Source organism: Oryx dammah, unplaced genomic scaffold, assembly GCF_014754425.2.
Source record: "Oryx dammah isolate SB20612 unplaced genomic scaffold, SCBI_Odam_1.1 HiC_scaffold_1, whole genome shotgun sequence".
NCBI classification, from domain to species: domain Eukaryota; kingdom Metazoa; phylum Chordata; class Mammalia; order Artiodactyla; family Bovidae; genus Oryx; species Oryx dammah.
The window spans coordinates 75,729,972-75,749,733 of NW_024070185.1; the positions used below are offsets into that span (position 1 = coordinate 75,729,972).

The 19,762-nt window shown below is 39.1% G+C and overlaps 1 protein-coding gene across 1 annotated transcript; it reads right to left on the reverse strand.

The window, feature by feature from the left end:
• Positions 1 to 408: 408 nt before the first annotated feature.
• On the reverse strand, positions 409 to 13,558 carry CUNH9orf64 (chromosome unknown C9orf64 homolog). The gene is made up of 4 exons (XM_040244566.1): positions 12,954 to 13,558; positions 12,173 to 12,432; positions 3,413 to 3,608; positions 409 to 1,205 (listed from the first exon to the last, which is right to left on the reverse strand). Exons 1-4 carry the CDS (start codon positions 13,288 to 13,290, stop codon positions 973 to 975), a joined length of 1,026 nt encoding a protein of 341 aa, XP_040100500.1. The 5' UTR covers positions 13,291 to 13,558; the 3' UTR covers positions 409 to 972.
• Positions 13,559 to 19,762: the final 6,204 nt, after the last annotated feature.

A 19,762-nucleotide genomic window follows, 5' to 3' on the forward strand; every position in this document is an offset into this window, starting at 1 on the left:
CTCCGAGCTTTCCCTAATTTACACACAGTGAGGTGACAAGGTAGATAATTAACGAAAATCAAGATTATGTGAGATGAAGGGCTTCCCTGGTGGCTCAGACGGTAAAGAATTCCCCTGCAGTGCAGGAGACCTGGGTTTCATTCCTGAGTTGGGAAGACCCTCTGGAGGAGGGCATGGCAACCCACTCCAGTATTCTTGCCTGGAGAATCCCATGGAAAGAGGAGCCTGGCGGGCTACAGTACACGGGGTCACAAAGAGTTGGACACGACTGAGTGACTAAGCACATTAGACGAAAGTGGTGGTGAAGCTGAGAAATGAGAGTCCTACAACATAGATAATCAAATTCAATGTAAACTTAAAAAAATATATATGTGGTAAATTCTATTTAATGAAACAATTCATTCCATATTTAAGAAATGTTTAAAAAATCTTTATTCAATAAATTCCAATGTAGTTACTCTGAAAAGAAAAATAGTATCCTAAATTGAAAATCATTATGTTAATCAACAAAAAGTTTTAAAATATCTGTCAAGATTGATTTCTATAAGAGTGGCAGCATTCAATACAGCAAAGACCCTACTCTCTCTCATGTCAAATGATTATGGTACACAGAAAATTACTACACCGTGAAAAAAGATACTGATTGAACGGATGAAATATTATCACAAGGATCATTATAAGACATGATTAATTTTAAGAAATCTGAGATTTAAAGAAAGCATTAAATTTTCTTCATTATTTCTCTCATGTATCTATAGAAAGGGAAAATATAGTCAAAATTAAACAAGCAAACAAAGGATAAAATTGGGAATACAGGGTGATATGTCAGGAAAAGATTTTAAGAGAGTCTGGCTAATCAATTTTCTTGTCGCTATAACCTCTACCACTTTCTCTTAATATCAAAGCAGAATTGTATAAATAATTATGATAAAAAAATGCAAGGACTTTCTTAGGATCAGTTTACACTATGGGTCAATAATATATGCAACGTGTACGATGAAATGGAATTCCTTTCATATCTTCCCTGTGATCACGGGCATAGTCCCATAAGTAATAATCCAGAAGAATGGAATTAATTTCTCCAGTAGTTTTTTCACCCTTTTTTTCAATAAGCTCCAGAAGACAATCCCGGATCAGCTCAACACACCAAACTGAGCACCCTCTGATTTCCACTTCTTGCCTATTCCCATAAAAAAGCATTTCTCCTGCAAGGAGGAAAAAGAAAAATAAGCACTAATAGTCAATGAAATAAAATGTATTCAAAACTTTACTGTAGGACAAAATGCAGTAAATAGTACTCATTTTAAAACTGTAAATCTCAGACTTTATTTATTTTTGGTAATTTAAACAATTTCTAAACTCTGGCATTAATTCAAAATTGCAAGTTAAGTTCCACATAGACAGGGATCGTGTCTGACTTGATTGTCTCATAGTCATAGGACCTAGCATAGCCCCTTGCATATACTAGCTCCCCAATAAATATCTGCTAATTGAATATGGGTGACCCATATATTTTAAAATATGACAGCAAGATTATTAAATTATTTAAAAGAGAGGATTTAAAATTTGGGTTTGATGTTGGAGAAAAAAAAAATTACTGCAAAATTTGGAGGACTCCCAGGGGGCCAAATAAACAGCACCTCCCTTACCCTTGAGAACTTAATGTTGTCTTGGGAACACTCCAGATACATCAAGAAAAATCTAGGAGATCAAAGTTCTTAGCTTGAGCAAGGAAAACCATGCTTGTTCTTCAGAGTCAGGATCCTTTTGTCAGCTCTGCCTGAATACAGAGCCACTAGATCCTACAAGTCTTCAGTGCTCATCTCCAGAGTATATCTGATCCTGCAAGGTGGACACTGGCAGTGCTTTGCCAGGGAGACTCGAGTTGGGCTCAGCAACTCAACAGATAGAGGCAGACAGAGTAAGTGGATACAGCAGCTGGATGCAAAATGTGGTCAATTAGAGAGCGTATGCTGCCCCATGTCAAGGCAGACAGACCCCAGAGTTTGAGCATTTTTCTTCTCTTGGAAACCAGAAAATTGAATTTCATGTGAAATCTAATTGTCAAGTGCTGATAACTAACTAAAAATTGCTTAAAACACTGTTCAAGCCAAACAAAACACATCTGCAAGCTATATTTGGCCTCGGGCCACCAATCGGTACTCTTACACAGAGCTTCACAGTAGCTGAGAAGCCCTGTGATCCACTGAGACCTAGAGGAAATGCCCTAGCCCCACTGGTTCCATTCTGTCACTTGGGATCTTAAATAGTGCTACTTGTGTCCCTTCCATATGTCTATCTCTGATCCTTGGGGCAAGTGGAGGAACAGACACTGACTTAGCATTTGAGTTAAGCTTTTTTGGATGTGTAGGATTTGAACTGAATAAATGAAAATCTGGGTGGGGGACACCAGGCAAGAAAGTGTTTATAAAGATAGGAATGTGTATTGCATACACCCAAAAAAAAAAAGATCAACTGAATATGGCTGTATGTAGAAGAAGCCCTGACTGCTAAAGGTTGTCCCTTTAAAGGTAGTCAACAATTAATGATCCCAGACATGAGTATTATGACATAAAACAGCTTGTTATTTTTCAAATGAGGAAATGAGCAAAATGGATTGCCCGAGGCTACATAAAAATCTGGTAGAAGCAACCATAGGAATAATGGTACCTTTATATTCTGTGTCATTCTTATTTTGGGTGATTGAAATATATTTCACGAGAAAAAATTACTCAACCATAAAAACAGCTTCTTTTAAAAATAAAGGTAAAAGTAGCTGAAAATATTGCCCCTAAAAGAGAAATTAACATGAAATTTGTACAATATAATTATTTTCCTTATGCAAAGGAATATTTAAAAAGCGAAAAGTTACTTTTCATATAAACACAATTATTTATACTCATAATAAGACTCTCACTCTTGAGAATTAATATTCAAACTCAATAATGGCAAATAAATAAGCCTAGAAAAGTCAGTGACTTGTGCAAGATAAACCAGCGGCAGACCTTGGAGCTTTCTCACTCAAAATCCAGTACATATTATTATCTCTCAGCCCACTTTTTATTTCACAGTGTAGTGTGCTCTTAAGCTTAATTAATAACACTTTGAATACAAACCTGAACTGTCTTAGTGTTGTCACCTTCATGTGACATAAATTTAGGTGTCATTTTAATATAAGACTCTGAAATGATGATGTCCAGACAGTGTGATTTCCAGCAATAACCATATTCCACAGTGTAAAAAACAAAAACCAATTTTCTCTATAAAATTTAATTGCCCTTGCGTTCTTTACATGTGCTTTTAACAATAATAGTGTTTTGTTTTTTTTTAAGGGAAGACCTTTTGTGAAAGAAATGACAAACACTGAACAATTCACAGTATAACAAAGAATGTCTTAATTAAGCTAGCAAACCTTTGAGAAGCTTCTCCAGTAGTTCATTGGAGTATTTCAGGGCTCCCAGGTAAACAAGAACCTGAGGTAATCTGTAGTCGGCAAACATGGTGATATTGGAGATGTCCTTAAAGCAGCCATCTCCTTTCCCCTCTAATACACTCCACGTATCTGCCACCAGGATTTGGGCCCTTTTGTAAAAAGAAATTCTTTTCCCCTGATGAATGAAGAGAATATGAATGTTACCTGGGTATCTGAAAGCCTTATGTATGCTATTAAAAAAAGGTACACATCGAAAACATTTTTTCAAGGGTAAATAATCTTACTCTTTGGTAAGAATTTATAGACCTTTTATAGAAAAAAAAAGGGAGTCTATAGATACTAATTTCTCTCTATCACTCCAGGTTTACTTCCTTTATTTTTCAAAGCACATAAAATACAATTCATGTCATCATGGTACTACTTAGTGTTCTTTTTCAATGACATTACTTTATATACATATTTCTGTGCCACTATAATTTATCTGCTTACTATGTTTAAGGGCTAGACAGCATTTCTTTAGAAAGTTTCTTAAAATATATATATATATGCTTTTCTGAGTGCAACATGATTCACATTAATTATATAAAATATAGAAGCATATGGAAGAAGAAATAATCATCCCTGAACTCACTTTTGAAGAGAATTACAATATCCATTTTTTAACTATTTCCTTTCAGATAAAATGATTAACTTATTTCAGAGATAAAGACACAACTGATCAACAGCTAGAATTTATCAAGTCAACCATTTTTGGAAACGGTCCAAGTCAATATTTAAGTCCATATAACGAAATAAGCTACCAATTATATTTATACATGTCAGAAACAAATTTAACCAAACATTATAAGACAATGGGTCATAATTTAACTCAAAAATTCTCTATAAAACTACAAATGCTCATTAGTAGGGAATATGGAAAAACATAATTAAATCTACTCCTAGTCTTAATACCAAGGCTGATGACCTCAAATCATCTTTTATAACTGTGAGTCTGCTAACCGTTAAAAAGTATCACTGGCTCCCAAAACACATTCTGACCACCTTGGAGAATGTTTAAATAAGTAAATGACATAAATAAGTAAATAAAAAATGAAATTAAATTCTTCAAGGATAGACTCCATATAAAAATTCTTTAAGATGATAATCTAGATTCATTTATAAAAAAAACTCTATTAAAACTACTTCTTTTAAAAATATTGCTATACTATCCTGAAAAATAACTTAATATTGTTTAACCTTAAAGAATACCCCCTGCAATCAACCAGGATGTACTTTTTCTAAGTAAACTAAGTTTGCCATCTTTTTTTTAAACTAAATTTTCTAAAGCCACCACTAAGAAACTGAGTATTTTGTTTTCTAGGGCAAACACATACACTTATTTTTTGGTGTAAAGTCTGTAAATTACATTGAGTGATGGAGGAAGAAATCACCTCTAAGAAATATTTCTATATCATCTGGGAATAATCTATATTCCCAAACCTACCAAAATATGACAACCTGGAAATTGTTCCTTTATGGATGCTGGACTTGTAGATGGTAACTAGATTTCTAATTCAAGTAAACTTTATGGAACAGCAAGCATAAACTTAATTCACAAAATAAAACTGTTCCAAAAAGAAGTATTAATCATAATATATATTATAATAGAAGCTATTGTCTCCTATTTTTAATAAGATTCATAGAGCAAGGGCTTCCCAGGTGGCACTAGTGGTAAAGAACCCTCCTGCGAATTCAGGAGACATAAGAGATATGGGTTCAATCCCTGGCTTGGGAAGATCCCCTGGAGGAGAGCACGATGTCTGGAGATTCCCATGGACAGAGAAGCCTGGCAGACTACAGTCTATAGGGTTGCAAAGAGTTGGACACGACTGAAACAGCTTAACATGCATGCATGCATAGAGCAAACAGGAAAAATCTAGGAGCCAGACTTATATAACAAAATCAGTGCCAGCATCTAACAAAACACAGATTGTCACATCATGAGCACTGTTTCCATGGTAGCCAACTAGGATATCATGAAGGTTAGATTATAATACCCTAAAATGAAAACAAAAACAAATTCAAGTGAAGAATCTAAAAATAAATTCAAATAACCTATAAAGCACTTTTTAGCAAGCTGATATGGTTTTTAGTAGTCAAATAATTTTAGTAACCAAATCTATATCTCTAAAATATTAACTGATATCACTGAAAATACCAGTAAATCCTCTAGTAACAATTCCCTATACGTTCCACAGGGCTTCCCTGGTGGCTCAGATGGTAAAGAATCCTCCTGCAAGGCAGGAGACCTGGGTTCAATCCCTGGGTTGGGAAGATCCCCTGGAGGAGGATATGGCAACCTACTCCAGTATTCTTGCCTGGAAAATCCCATGGACAGAGGAGCCTGGCGGGCCACAGCCCATGGGGTCGCAGAGTCAGACACGACTGAGCAACTAAGTACACAACACATATGTTCCATAACACTGCTTTGCAAATAAAATATTTTCAAAATAGTATCTTCATAAAATAATAATCAATGTAAAACACTATAACCATGAGTTGATTTTCTGCAACAAACTTATCATGAACAAACTAGAAAGGTCAAGAATTACAAATGCTTAAGCATAACGTAACATGTTATCAATTATGCTTAGTCACTCAGTACTGTCTGACTCTTTGTGACCCCATGAACTGTTGCCCACCAGGCTCCTCTGTCCATGAGGATTCTCCAGGCAAGAATACTGGAGTGGGTTGCCATGCCCTCCTCCAGGGGATCTTCCTAACCCAGGGATCGAAGCCAGGCTTCCTGAATTGCAGGCGGATTCTGAACTACCAGGGGAGGAAAGCTCAAGCTTTTCATGTATATTTATTCAGTATGTCAGCATAAAGGAAGTTGATTTGTTAATTAGGGCTTTTATATAGTTACTGAATGGGCTTCCCTGATGGCTCAGTGATAAAGAATCCACCTGCCAACACTGAAGATGCAGGTTTATTAATCCCTGGATTGGAAGATGCCCTGGAGAAGGAAATGGCAACCCACACCAGTATTCCTCCCTGGAAAATCCCACGGACAGAGGAGCCTGGCGGGCTACAGTCACTGGGGTTGAAAATGACTCAGACATGACTTAGCAACTAAACAACAATAGTTACTGAATGTTCTAAATCAGAGTCCCTTTAAGAGCTTTAAAAAATAAAGTTATTTTACCCAGAGATCAGAATCTTTGATGGTGGTGCTTTGGGAATGTATCTGAATTCTGAAGTCTCCTGATTCTGGGGCACAGCCAGGTTGAGAAATCACTCATCTAAACTGTTTCATTTAAACAAATTCTCTAACTTCACTAACTTGTTCACAATGTCTAGAAACAAATGATCATCTCAGCAGATAAGTGTAACATTAAAAACAATTATAACTATTTTTAGTAACTTGCTGAAGATTAGAAAACACAGCAATTGATACTACTACCATATTATGAAGGAGTAGGGAAAAGGACACTCAGATATGCTACTGCTGATCATCTTTGTTATTGTTTTCCTGGAAAAGAGTAACCATTTTTATGTATTATAAGTCTGAAAATCCTGGCCACACTCTAACTCTGTAATCCCATTATGGGGAATCCATTCTAAGGAAATAATTATGGGTGTTAAACTGCTGTGCAATATTGCTTATTTTTACATAAAACTGGAAACAATAAGATATAAAATTTAACTTAAAAATAAAACTATATATCACAATTATTGTGGTAAAATAGTTTGGGCAAATAATTATGGTAATGTACATCAATATAGTAGAATACTATGAAGCCATTAAGAGTAGTGTGGAAAAAAATTGTGCTGTGAAAGAATTTTTACTGACATAGATGCTTATAATATATTAAATTTTAAAACAGTTTATATAGCATATTTCTTCCCAGCACATATACATATAGTCTATATATATATATACACATATATATCTCATCACACACAGAAAAGGATCAAATTGTGAACAATGGTTAACTCTTGGCAGAATAAAGATTGCTTCTCTGTACTATCCAAATTCTATAATTAATTTGTTTTACTTTTGCAATTAGAAAATTTTTAAAATATAGATAGACATTTGAGGACTTCCCTGGTCCAGTGGATAAGAATATACCTGCCAATACAAGGGACATAGGTTCGATCCCTGGCCTAGGAAGATTCCACATGCCTCAGAGCAACTGAGCGCATGTGCCCCAACTATGGTACCCACGAGCCACAACTACTGAGCCTACAGCCCACGAGCCACAACTACTGAGCCCAAAGTGCAGCAACCACTGCAGCCCACACACCTGGAACCTGGGCTCTGCAACAAGAGATGCCACCACAGTGAGAAGCCCTGCACTACAACTAGAGAGTAGCCGCTGCTTGCTACAACTAGAGAAAAGCCTGAGCACAGCAACAAAGACCCAGTGCAGCCAATAAATGACCAACTAAATTTTTAAAAATACATTTGATTTTATCACTTTCTGAATTCAGCAGCAGTACCAAAAGTTCATTAGAATTTCTTTAGACTTGGAATTGAGCTGCTGCTGCTGCTAAATCACTTCAGTCGTGCCCGACTCTGTGCGACCCCATAGACGGCAAGCCCACCAGGCTCCCCCGTCCCTGGGATTCTCCAGGCAAGAACACTGGAGTGGGTTGCCATTTCCTTTTCCAATGCATGAAAGTGAAAAGTGAAAGTGAAGTCGCTCAGTGCCTTAATTATTTTTTTATCTTTTAAATGAATGTGCAGAGTCACAGATGTAGAAAATGAACTTACGGTTACCAGGGGTGGAAAGTTGGGTGGGGGAGAGATCATTTGGAAGATTGGGATTGGCATATACACACCACTATATATAAAGTAGATAACTAATAAGACCTACTGTATAGCACAGAGAACTCTACTCAATATTCTGCAATGGTAAAAAAAATCTAAAAAAGATTGGACAAAAAAATAAATAAATAATAAAGAGTAGACATATGTATAACTAGTTCACTTTGGTGAATTATTTATGTCACCAGAAACTAACACAACATTGTAAACCAACTATACTCCATAAAAATTTTTAAAAATAAATAAATATGCAAAGGTAACTTAAAATTAACTAATCAAAGGATTAAGTGAGTCCTCACTATACATTCAGTGTTATGTGAGGAATCACAGGGATTCAAGAAATATAGTGCTTTGGGGTAACAATAATGATAATCTTATGAAAATATAAATAAAAAATGAAAAAATGTAGTAATACTTCTTTAAGAAAGTACCAAAATGTTTAAATTTGATTTTTGTTACATTTTGGGGAATTTTCTGTAAGAATGTATTTTAGAAACTGCCAGGAGCCAGCGTGAGGAATTCCACCCGTGACAAGGTCATGCGGCAGAGCTCTGATGGCAAGGCTAATCAGACCTCAGGTTTTCCCCCTGGAATTTCCTGAGCATCCACCCCCCCAAAAAATAAGAATCTGCCTGCTTTTCCACTCTTCTGACATTCTCTGGAAAAAGTCAATTCAGGGCTTTAGTCTTCTGCATTTGAAAGAGTGTTTCAATCCAAAAACCCCTCTGATGGCTTTCTAGCCTGCCTGCAGACCTTGTACAGCTGCGCATGTGATCGTTTGAGGCCTCCGGACCACAAGAGGCACAGGAAGCTTAAAACATCCTAGGAATGTAGGGGCTTCCGACGAGTCAAAGTCATTAGAATAGGACTGATTAAAAGTTTCATTTGTTGAGCCAATACTTGCTGCCAAATTTTCATATCCTTTATTTTTAGATATAGTTGATATATAGAAAAACAAGTAGTAGACCTGGTATTAGCAACATTAGATCTTTGAGTTAAGTACCTTCTTTGTTATAACCCACTGCGCCTTATAGAGATGTAACTTTAGAGCTTTAAGGAGATGATGATTAAAGAAAAACACTTAGGGGAAACAAAATTAACATTCATTAAGAAAGAGAGCCAAAAAGTGTTAACAAGCCTCTTGGCCAGAAGATAATGTAAATCACCTGAGACCTTTTGTATACAAAAAGATATACAGAAAGAGTCTGGGCTGTTAACGCACATAATTTTGTATTACCCATTGATCTCTATGTATAATCAAAAGTATAAAAAGTCTTGAAGGACAATAGAAGGAGAGCCAGTCGCTGGACTGGTTTCCCCCGTGTGTCCTCTTTACTCTAATTTCAGGCTGAATTCCCATCTGGGGCGCGGAGGCCCACCAAGTCTACTTACTTGCCCTGGCTGTTAAGACCACGCGAAAGGGAGCCTAAGGCGAGGCACCCTTAGATATTCAAGCAAGCGCTGGTGGCCCAATGTAGATGGTGCAAGTTCCTTGTCTGGAATTTTATTGGTCTTCCACGTAATCCAAGTTCTTCAGCCTCTTCTCTCCACTTAATCTTCCCACTACACTATTTCTTCCTAATCTAATCTTATATTAATAAATAAATAAGTCTTTCCTCGCCGACTCCGTCTACCCTTCAAATTCCCTGGATCCACCAGGGCTGGACCCCGGCAAGAAATGAGTACTGATGGGAAATGGCTCAGGTACTAATTTTCATTTTAAAATGTATCAGTCTTGGACTTCCCTGGCAGTCCAGTGGTTAAGACTCTGAGTTTCAAATACAGGGGGCACAGGTTCAATCCCCGGTAAGGAACTAAAAGCCTACATGCTGCATGGTGTGGCCAAAAAGGAAAAAAAAAAATGTGTTAGCCTTAAAATTAATCTATATCCTGGTACAGTTTCTAATTGAACTTCTCAGCATATACAACAAATGAAAAGAAAGCACTCTGCTGTAAATAAAAGAGAATTTCAGCAAATGCTTACTAACTCAATCTTATCTACCAAAAAAATTCACTCCTTTTTCTTACAGAAACAAAAATTCAGGACAACTTGAAAGTAAACAACTACATGATGTCCTGAATTCATTCCATCCTAGTAAGGGAGTAAGCAAGTGAAAGTCGCTCAGTCGTGTCCGACTCTTTGCGACTCCATGAACTACACACTCTATGGAATTCTCTAGGCCAGAATACTGGAATGGGTAGGGACTAAAAGGATCCCCTTTCCCTTCTCCAGGGGATCTTCCCAACACAGGGATCGAACCCAGGTCTCCCACATTGCAGGCAGATTCTTTACCAACTGAGCCACCATCCTAAAGTCATGTTAAATTTAATCTTAGCCCTTTTTCTACAACAACCATGTTGATTCTGGAATACACAGATTCCAAGTAACACGAATGACAGTTTGATTACTTTCATACACTGTTTAATATATTTAAATGGCCAGCATGAAATAAAGAACTTGATCCAAATTTCCTGAAAAACAAGGTTGAAATGACATACTTTGAAGACTAAGATAAAGCTCATAGTAACCTCTGCATTAATAAAATGGTTCCTCAGAAGAAAATGAAGTTCAACAGTGGCCTAGGGTCTCTTTCCTAGGAACTGCCTGTGTCCCATCCATACTACTCTCCACAGTCATACCTAACTGGTCATAATCCATGCCAGGTCAATCAGTCCTTGTCCAGGAGTTTTAGAACTGGAAGCAAGAACAAGAGAGTTCCTCCCTCTCTCCCTGGTGGCTAAAGTGATAAAATGGGAAACTCTTCCCATTATAGAGTATTGAGTAGAGTTACAGAGTAGGCTATTACAGAGTACTGAGTAGAGTTCTCTGTGCTATACAGTAGGTCCTTCAGTTATCTACTTTCCTACTTCATGGAGAAAGTTGGTCTGCGGTAAGAGAAAAATGGAGTCAACAGAAACAAAGAGAGGACTGAATCCCGATGGCTTTGAGTCCCTGATCCTGGATATTTATCTCCATATCTTGTTTTGTGTCTGTCACTTGCAATTAAAAGAATCTTAACATACATAATCAAGCATCTTTCACTTTACAGTAGAACTGAAAAGCTAGCTATTTCTTGACTAAATGACCTAAGATATTGTACATTAGCTAACCTATTTTTGAGACTGTGGTTCCAGGTCTACAAATAGGATTATAACGCTCCTTGTCCTTAGCCCTACAGAATTGTTCTGTGGATCAAATGAGAGTGTGTGCATGCAAATACCCTGTGAATCATAAAGAGAGATTTGAACAATATTACCAGTCATTTTAGTTGTTGTGATTACAAAAGGGTAGCTTTAAAATTTCAAGTTGACATAAGTACTTATTAACTTAGTCAAGAGATTTATATATACGGTCCCTCTTAAGTTACTTTCGATTCTATTTAACAGTTAAAATACACAGTGACAACAAATTCTAAAAGAATTACACAAAAATAAAATCCAGGTGTATACTAGGAGAGTATACAAAATGTTCACCATTTAAAAAGTATGCCTACTTAAATTTCAAATAATACTGTTAAACTACCCTGTGCATGAAAAAGAAAATACATAGTATATATACATTAGAACTCAGCAAGAAATTTTTTAAGAGAAAATTTAGTATACATTCTGATTCTTATCCAATGAAGTAAAGTTTTTGAAGTACGAAAAGGACCTCACTATCCCCAAGTGACATCATGTTAAGTCTAGTGTTTTCTTAGGTTTGAAACATTGTAAAGGACAAAACAATAAAGGAAATACACTGATTAGAAAGCATTAAGAGAAGTAATGTCTTTGAAACACTGCTTAACAATTTTGTTACTGTTCCTCGGTTCCATTAGGAAAAAATTCCAGAATTTAAATTTTTATTCTCGAAAGGAGTTCTGAAAGTAAGAGTTATCTATGAGAAGATAATTAAGAACTCTAAAATCTCTAGAAGGGGAGCAACTCACCTCAAACTCAGTCACATCCCTGTAAGAAGGAAAGTTTTCAACTACCAGGTGCAATAACTTCTGAGCACTTTTATCACTTCTTTGGACACAATTAAGAAAAGAGCCTCCAAACTTCTCAAGCAGAATTTTCCCTGTTTCATTGAGAATCCGATGCCTCTCTTCTATCAAAGGCATGGGGACATCTGTGTCAGACCGGAGAATATGCCGAACCTCATCAAGGGTCACTGTGGCATAGTAGGAAGCACTAGTTATTGGGACCCCTTAGGAAGAAGAGCACAAGCAGAGGAACAATGTCATACTTTTATATTCATTAGGCCTTTGCTTTTACAACATACAATTAAAATGAAACCACTTAAGTATTACAGGAATGAATTAAAAGTAGATGAGTAATTAAAAATCAGAAACAGATCCCTCATTCTGTATTTGCTCGTCTGTACTTACTCATCCACATCTAATAATTGTAATATTACATCAAATGTAGTTTGACTGTATAAAGTGTGGGATAATATTTGTCCCTTTGCTCCTCAGATGTCATCAGAGTGGCGTTCCTAAGAAAACTGACTTTCAGTCTTAGCTGCGACAGTGATAAGTATTAGAATCATTTCACACTGATCAAAGATTTCATGCCAGCTTCTTCTCTTACTTTTATTTTAAGCAGAGGTACCGGCAATAAATTCGGCTTATCAATACATTATTCCATGTCCCAACCCACTCTGTGGGACCCTCCCAGTAAAATGAAATCTCAACGCCACTGGGTCTGACCGGAAGTAGGGGTACCAACCTTCGTCCAGAGCTCTGTTGATCGCGGCGCACAGGGACCAGTATCCACTGTACGTCTTTCCCCCAAACCCCACCAGACATTTATGCTCGTCACTCTCCGACCAGAAGGAGAAGTTGAGCGTGTCTGTCACAAAAACCCAGTTAACGGCGGCCTCGTCGGTGCCTCTAGGGTTCAGCTCGTGAATCGCCTTCCAGCCCCCAATGCGCAGCTCGGGCCCCGTGGCCTTGGCCAGCAGCAGCTCGGCCACCCTCCGCACGCCTCCGTCGTCAATGAACACATCTCGACTGTTCTCGGCAATGAATTTTGCAGACTCCCTGGGAGTCAGAAGCCCGTCCATCCCGCACTTCTGTGGGACAGGAACCGACACTTTTGCCCGCGGGCTGGCCAAACGCCCTTCCCTCTCTAGCAGGGACAAAGGCCTGGGTCCCCTACGACTTTCCCTCCCTTCCCACCGCGGGATCGTTGCCCTAACAGGCTCCCGCCCGCTCAGAGAAGTTAAGAGAACCGACGGTCCCCAAGCCCCTACGGCCCCGCGCGCACCACTGGGGCACAGCGAAAACCAGCCCGAGGCTGCAGGCACTTCCGGGAGGGTGGCCCCACCCCCGCGGGCCCGGGCGCGCGCCCAGACCCGCTTCCGGTTCTGAAGGTCCGGAAACCGCCTGGAAGCGTCGGTCGCGCGCCTGCTGGGAGTTGCCCAATCTAAGATTTGCCCGTGCACCCACCCTCCCCCGGGCAGGTGGGCCTGCGAGACCGCTGTGGCGCGAGTTTCAGCTACTCCAGCCGGTGTACTGTGTTGCCCTCACTCGGCTCCCGCGCCTCTCCTGCCTACTGAGGGCGAAGTCTGGGCAGAACACGGTTGGCGACACGCTGCAGCCAAGTTCCTGGGACTCGAGGAACTTTATGGCCGTGGGTCATCGTGTGGGGGACCGAGCCACCCCAAGACTGCGACCCGGGTTGGAGGTCCCCCCAACCCCTATCCCCCAGGCAGTCCTCTTCATTTTGCTGTATTCCTGGCCCCTTTGGTGGCTCAGAAGGTAAGGATCCGTCAGCAATGTGAGAGACCTGGGTTCGATCCCCAGGTTGAGAAGATTCCCTGGAGAAGGAAATGGCAACCCACTCCAATATTCTTGCCTGGAGAATCCCCATGGACAGAAGAGCCTGACGGGCTACAGTCCATGGGGTTGCAGAGTCGGGCATGACTGAGCATATAAACACACCTGGCCCATTGGGAGATTTAGGACTAGTTGGAATGTTTGGAGAAATGGATGAGGAAACATCCATTTAAATGGTTAAATTAATTTTGTGTGTCTGGATTTGTGCTTAAATGCTGAAATACTGAATCCCAGTTGGTCTTGGGCCATGTCAAAAGCAGCAACTGTAATCCCCGTTTTTGCAAGAGAAACTGAGTGGTTCAGTGCTTAGTCCCTGGTCACAGCAGTGGTCTAGGCTGAGATGAGATCTCCAAGTCAAAGGCACTTTCTGTGAACCAAGCTTAACAATGCCAACTATCCTGGACAAGTAGGGACTATGTCAGTGGCTCTAATCAACTGAGGAGATGTTATTAGAAGATATAAGTATCCCCTCACAACTCCAAGCTTTAAAAACAACAAAAAACAAAACACAAACTTTCTAGTAGGATGAGGAATGAATTTTAGAAGTCAATGACCCAAATTTGCCTAGTGATGAAATTTTAGAAAGGAAGCAAATATTTTTTTCTCCTTTAGAGACTTATATTTCCATGGATCATATTACATGTTCACATCTTTGAAAATCAACTATTAAAAACAATCATCAGTAGTCATCTCTAGTTACTGAATTTGGGGAGGATTTGGAACTTTACGTCTGACAACTGTGCCCCTAGAAAAGCAGAACATCTTCATCCCTCTAGTTTCTCCATTTGGATGAGAAAAAGGAGCTTTAAGAACTTCTCTACGATTTGCTGCTGCTGCTAAGTTGCTTCAGTCATGTCCGACTCTGTGCGGCCCCATCAATGGCAGCCCACTAGGCTCCATCGTCCCTGGGATTCTCCAGGCAAGAATACTGGAGTGGGTTGCCATTTCCTTCTCCAATGCATGAAAGTGGAAAGTTAAAGTGAATTCGCTCAGTCGTGCCCAACTCTTAGTGACCCAATGGACTGCAGCCTACCAGGCTCCTCCGTCCATGGGATTTTCCAGGCAAGAGTACTGGAGTGGGCTCTCATTGCCTTCTCCGACAATTTGCTCTCCCTGAAAAAGTAACTAATACAGTAACACAGTTATTGAATAAATGTCGACGTATTAACTATCCCAGCAGTTCTAAGTCTTGGGAGTCAAAGAAGTTGATTAGTCAGAGTTCCCTGGTGGTCTAGTAGTTAGGAATTGGCACTTTCACTGCTGTTGTCCCAGCTTCAATCCCTGGTGGGGAACTAAAATCCTGCAAGCCATGTGGCCAAAAGAAAAAAAAAAGTTGATTGATTAGCAAGAAGTTCTAGCAATCTACAAAAGAATCCAAGAGGTTAAATAATTTAGGCTATTTTCTGAGGCTTGTTGACCGAAAAATCAACAACTTGAATTCTACTATGTTCAGGCTATTGAGTTAGACACAGGAGTAGTATAAACAGAAGTAAAACATGCTTCCTTCTCTCAGGGAACTTGTTGAGATAAAATGTAAGCTTTGCATGTGTAGGGTGGAGTTTTTTTTTTTTTTTTTTAAGTATGTTTGCAAGATGCTGGGAATACAAAAAGTGAGTTCTTTACCTACTCAACATCCTTGCCTTCCTTTGTCAGAATTTCTTCCCAACAGAATTCTGATGTTCAGAAATCCCTCTCTCATTCACAGTTGATGTAGCACAGCATTCTCAGCTCCAGAGGTCTGGACTGGTCTAAGGGTAATATTACCCTCTTGCCAGAGATTAGATTAGGGTCATGCATGTTCCCCAGTTCACTTCAGTGAGTTGCAAGAATAGGTTTGAAGGCTGCTTCAAGAAAAACTTTTCCAGGAGAACTTTGAGAAATGATTCACAATTCTTCTGGACATAGTTATTCTTGGATGTGAGGCTTGAAATTGCTACAGTTCTTTTAAAAATAATAAATTAATTTTTGGCTGTGCTGGGTCTTTGTTGCTTTGTGAAGCTTTCTCTGGTTGTGGCGAGCAGGGGACTGCTCTCTAATTGAGGTGCATGGGCTTCTCTTTGCAGTGGCTTCTTTTGTTGCCAGAGCTCAAGCTCTAGAGCACAGGGTCAGTAGTTGTGGTGAGCAGGCTTAGTTTCTCCGCAGCACGTGGAATCCTCCTGCATCAGGGATCAAACCCATGTCTCCTGCATTGGCAGGTGGATTCTTTACCACTGAGCCATCAGGGAAGCCCCCACTACAGTCCTTTTGATGGTAACTGGAACAGAAGTCTACATATAGGGGAAGTCAAAAGAATGGCAGAGAGAGAAATGGAACTGGAATCATGGGATTATGTCTACTCTTAAGTTTGTCTTACTTCTAGATCTCCAATTATCTGAGTTAATAAACTTCCTATAGTTAAAGACATTTTGAATTGGGTTTTCTATTATTTTCTATGAAAGCATCCTAGCTTACATAGGTAGCAGATCCTATCTGACATCTTATGATCTAGTGGGAAAAGTGGACAATCAAATGTCTGGGTAGAGTTATACTTGAGCAACAGAAAACCAGACTCCAGTGACCAAATGCAAAAGAGATTGTTATTATCAGACAGTAAGAACTACGGAAGTAGATACTTCAAGGCTGGTGGAGCTATTTGAGAATGTCAGCAAGAAACTAGGCTCCTCATTTTCTGTCTATCATTAGTATGTGTCTTTATAGTTGTAAGATGGCTCTAAAGGGCCAAGGAAACATACCAAGTGAGTATGTTTCATTTGAAAACCTTTACCAGAAGCTCTACCCCTTAGGCATAGGCTTTTGAAGAGATCAGAGAGGGAGGCATGATCACTGATGTTGTGTCCCTATCACTTTTCCCCCTCCTGACCAGTAATCAAGTTTGATTATTCCAGTTATCAGGAGAACCATCAGTCTGAATAGCTGAATTAAATTTCAAGCATTGGCAACAATCATTGCTACATCTGCTATTTTCTATCATGATTGATTATGACAGATATTTAAAGAAAATGAGTTAAAATGCATTCTTGAGCATAAGTTGCAAAAGTTGGCTGGAGCAATGGATGGACAATAGACTAGATGGGAGTAGTGGACAATGGCTAGATAGGAGTAGTTTCCGATATATGCAGATGGAGGAAAACAAAGAAGTAAAATGGACTTTGTGAAGGTAGGATATCTGTTGTTTTCATTTCTCATGACTCTCCCAAAGTGATCAATAGACTAAAGCCCCAAGAAGACTTAACAGAAAAGAGATATAGTTCACTACTGTGTAATTTTCCAGTTCAGTTTTTCCTTGATTTAGCCATATATAGCATTTAAAATTGACTGCATGAGTGAGTGCTAAGTTGCTTCACTCGTGTCCAACTCTGACACTATACACTGTAGCCTGCCAGGTTCCCCTGTCCACAGGATTCTCCAGGCAAGCATACTGAAATGACTTGTCATTCTCTCCTCCAGGGGATCTTCCTGACCTAGGGATAGAACCCCCACCTCTTATATCTCCTGCATTGGCGGGTGGGTTTTTTATTTTTTTAACCACTGATGCCATCTGGGAAGCCCCTTAAAATTACTTTCTTAAAATTCACTCTCAACTTCTAGGGCATTGTGAAAGTGAAAGTCTCTCAGTCATGTCTGACTCTTTGTGACCCCATGGACTGATGGAATTCTCCAGGCCAGTATACCGGAGTGGGCAGCTGTTCCCTTCTCCGGGGGTCTTCCCAACCCAGGGTTCAGACCCAGCTCTCCTGCATTGCAAGCAGATTCTTTACCAGCTGAGCCACAAGGGAAGCCCAAGAATACTGGAGTGAGTAGCCTATCCGTTCTCCAGTAGATCTTCCTGAACCAGGAGTCAAACCAGGGTCTCCTGCATTGCAGGAGTATTCTTAGCTATCAGAGAATTATCCTAGTTTTCTTAGTAACATTGAAGACTCTTCTCTTCCTATTCTATTCTTATTGTATGTAAAATATCCCACCTCCAGGCTTGGATTAGGGACAGAATGGACTCCTTCTGATGAAAACTCCTGAGGATAACTATATCATTTCCATTATAGATCATTAACATTCTTACTATTGTTCAAAACCAATTAGAATTTTTTTGAACCATAGTTTACTTTTAGCTAGTGAAATATTAATATTTCCTACTTTGGAGGAAGAAGTAAGTATTATTAACAAAACAAAACAAAACAACAACTCAGTTCAGAGCTTCCAGATTGGTGAGATTCAGGGAAAGTAATGTGATGGGAGAGCATGAGCCCTCTACATCCCTTCCTACGTACCTTGCCCTATCCATCTCTTGCATTTGGCTGTTCTTGTGTTGTATCCTTTTACAGTAAACTGATAGTCTAATTACTTTCCTTGCAGTGTACAGATTACACAACAAAGTTCTGGAATAAGCTAGACAGTCCTTGAGAGGTTTGCTGAGTTCCAGTGATGTTCCTTCAGTAGATTACAAACAAGACTTAAATGTCATTGAAGAAGTGATTTGAATGATATTAGAGATCATCAGTTCCTGCCTGCCTGCCAAATTCTCTGCACCACCATCCAGACTTGGTATATGCACTGGTTTGCACATACAGTCTCTTTGAACAATTTTGAACTCACCACACTTCATTTCAGGATATAACACAAAATATTGGTCTGGTAATCACCGTTAGCTCAAGTTTGCTAAAAGCTGGAGCTGAGCTGTCAGTGGAATGGAATCTGGAAATCATCAAGAAAGGGGTTGTTGCACTGCTCAAAGACAAGCTAAAGAAGTTTCCAGAACTGATATTCAAATATGTGGAAGTGGGGAGTAGAAATTGAATGAAGGCAGCCAGAAGTTATGAACTTCCAGTTATAAGTACTATTTTACTGTATAACATGCCAAATATAATTAACATTGCTGGATGTTATATATGAAAGCTGTTAACAGAGTAAATCCTAAGAGTTCTCATTGTAAGAAAAACACATTTCCTTTCTTTAATTTTGCACCTATATGAAGTAATGGATGGTCAACTGAACTTATGATCATCATTTCACAATAAAATTGATGTAGGTAAATCAAATCATTATGCTGTACACCTTAAACTTATACAGTGCTGCATGTCAATTATATCTCAATAAAATTGGAAGAAACCAAAGAACCAAAAAAAAAAAAAACACCGAAATATTCGGGAGAGACTCTGAGAAACAGAAGTAGACAGATTGCCTCTCTGTATTTTTTAGTAAATCACACACAAATCACACAATTGTATTTGCAATGCATACTTTGATTTGGAGAATTGGTGCCAGTTGGCAGTAGATCACTTAGATAGTAGTGGGGGAAGAAAAGGTGTGGGCAGAGAGGAGGTTCACAGCACTACCATTTGTGAAAAATCTGCTTTTAAAAAGTGCAAAAATAAATAGATGTGAAAAAATACTATGGTGACACAACCTGAGGCAGGGATTAAGTGCTAATGTTTTATCTATGAGGTGTAGTCTGAGGGCATTGACAGCGAGGGAGAGGGAAGAGGAGGTTTGGTTGGCAAGTAATGTGTGCTGGCTACTGCTTTGTCCGGAGCCTGGAAGAGATGCAACTTTGTAACAGTCTACACCACACTAGAAAAACTACTGGAAGAAATTGTACTCAGGTTTTGTGGAGGGAGAAAAGGAGGAAATTCTCCTCTCTTTCTCTTTTTTTTGATGTTTTAAGATTTTAATGTTCTTTACCTTTCAACATAAACTTCTGAC

Excerpts from the sequence above, each read along its gene's own strand:
- CUNH9orf64 (XM_040244566.1), bottom strand. The coding sequence starts at position 13,290 with ATGGACGGGCTTCTGACTCCCAGGGAGTCTGCAAAATTCATTGCCGAG. Across the intron at positions 12,433-12,953 it reads CAACAGAGCTCTGGACGAAG|GGGTCCCAATAACTAGTGCT; the intron begins GTTGGTACCCCT and ends CTTCTTCCTAAG. Across the intron at positions 1,206-3,412 it reads ACTGGAGAAGCTTCTCAAAG|GAGAAATGCTTTTTTATGGG; the intron begins GTTTGCTAGCTT and ends TCCTCCTTGCAG.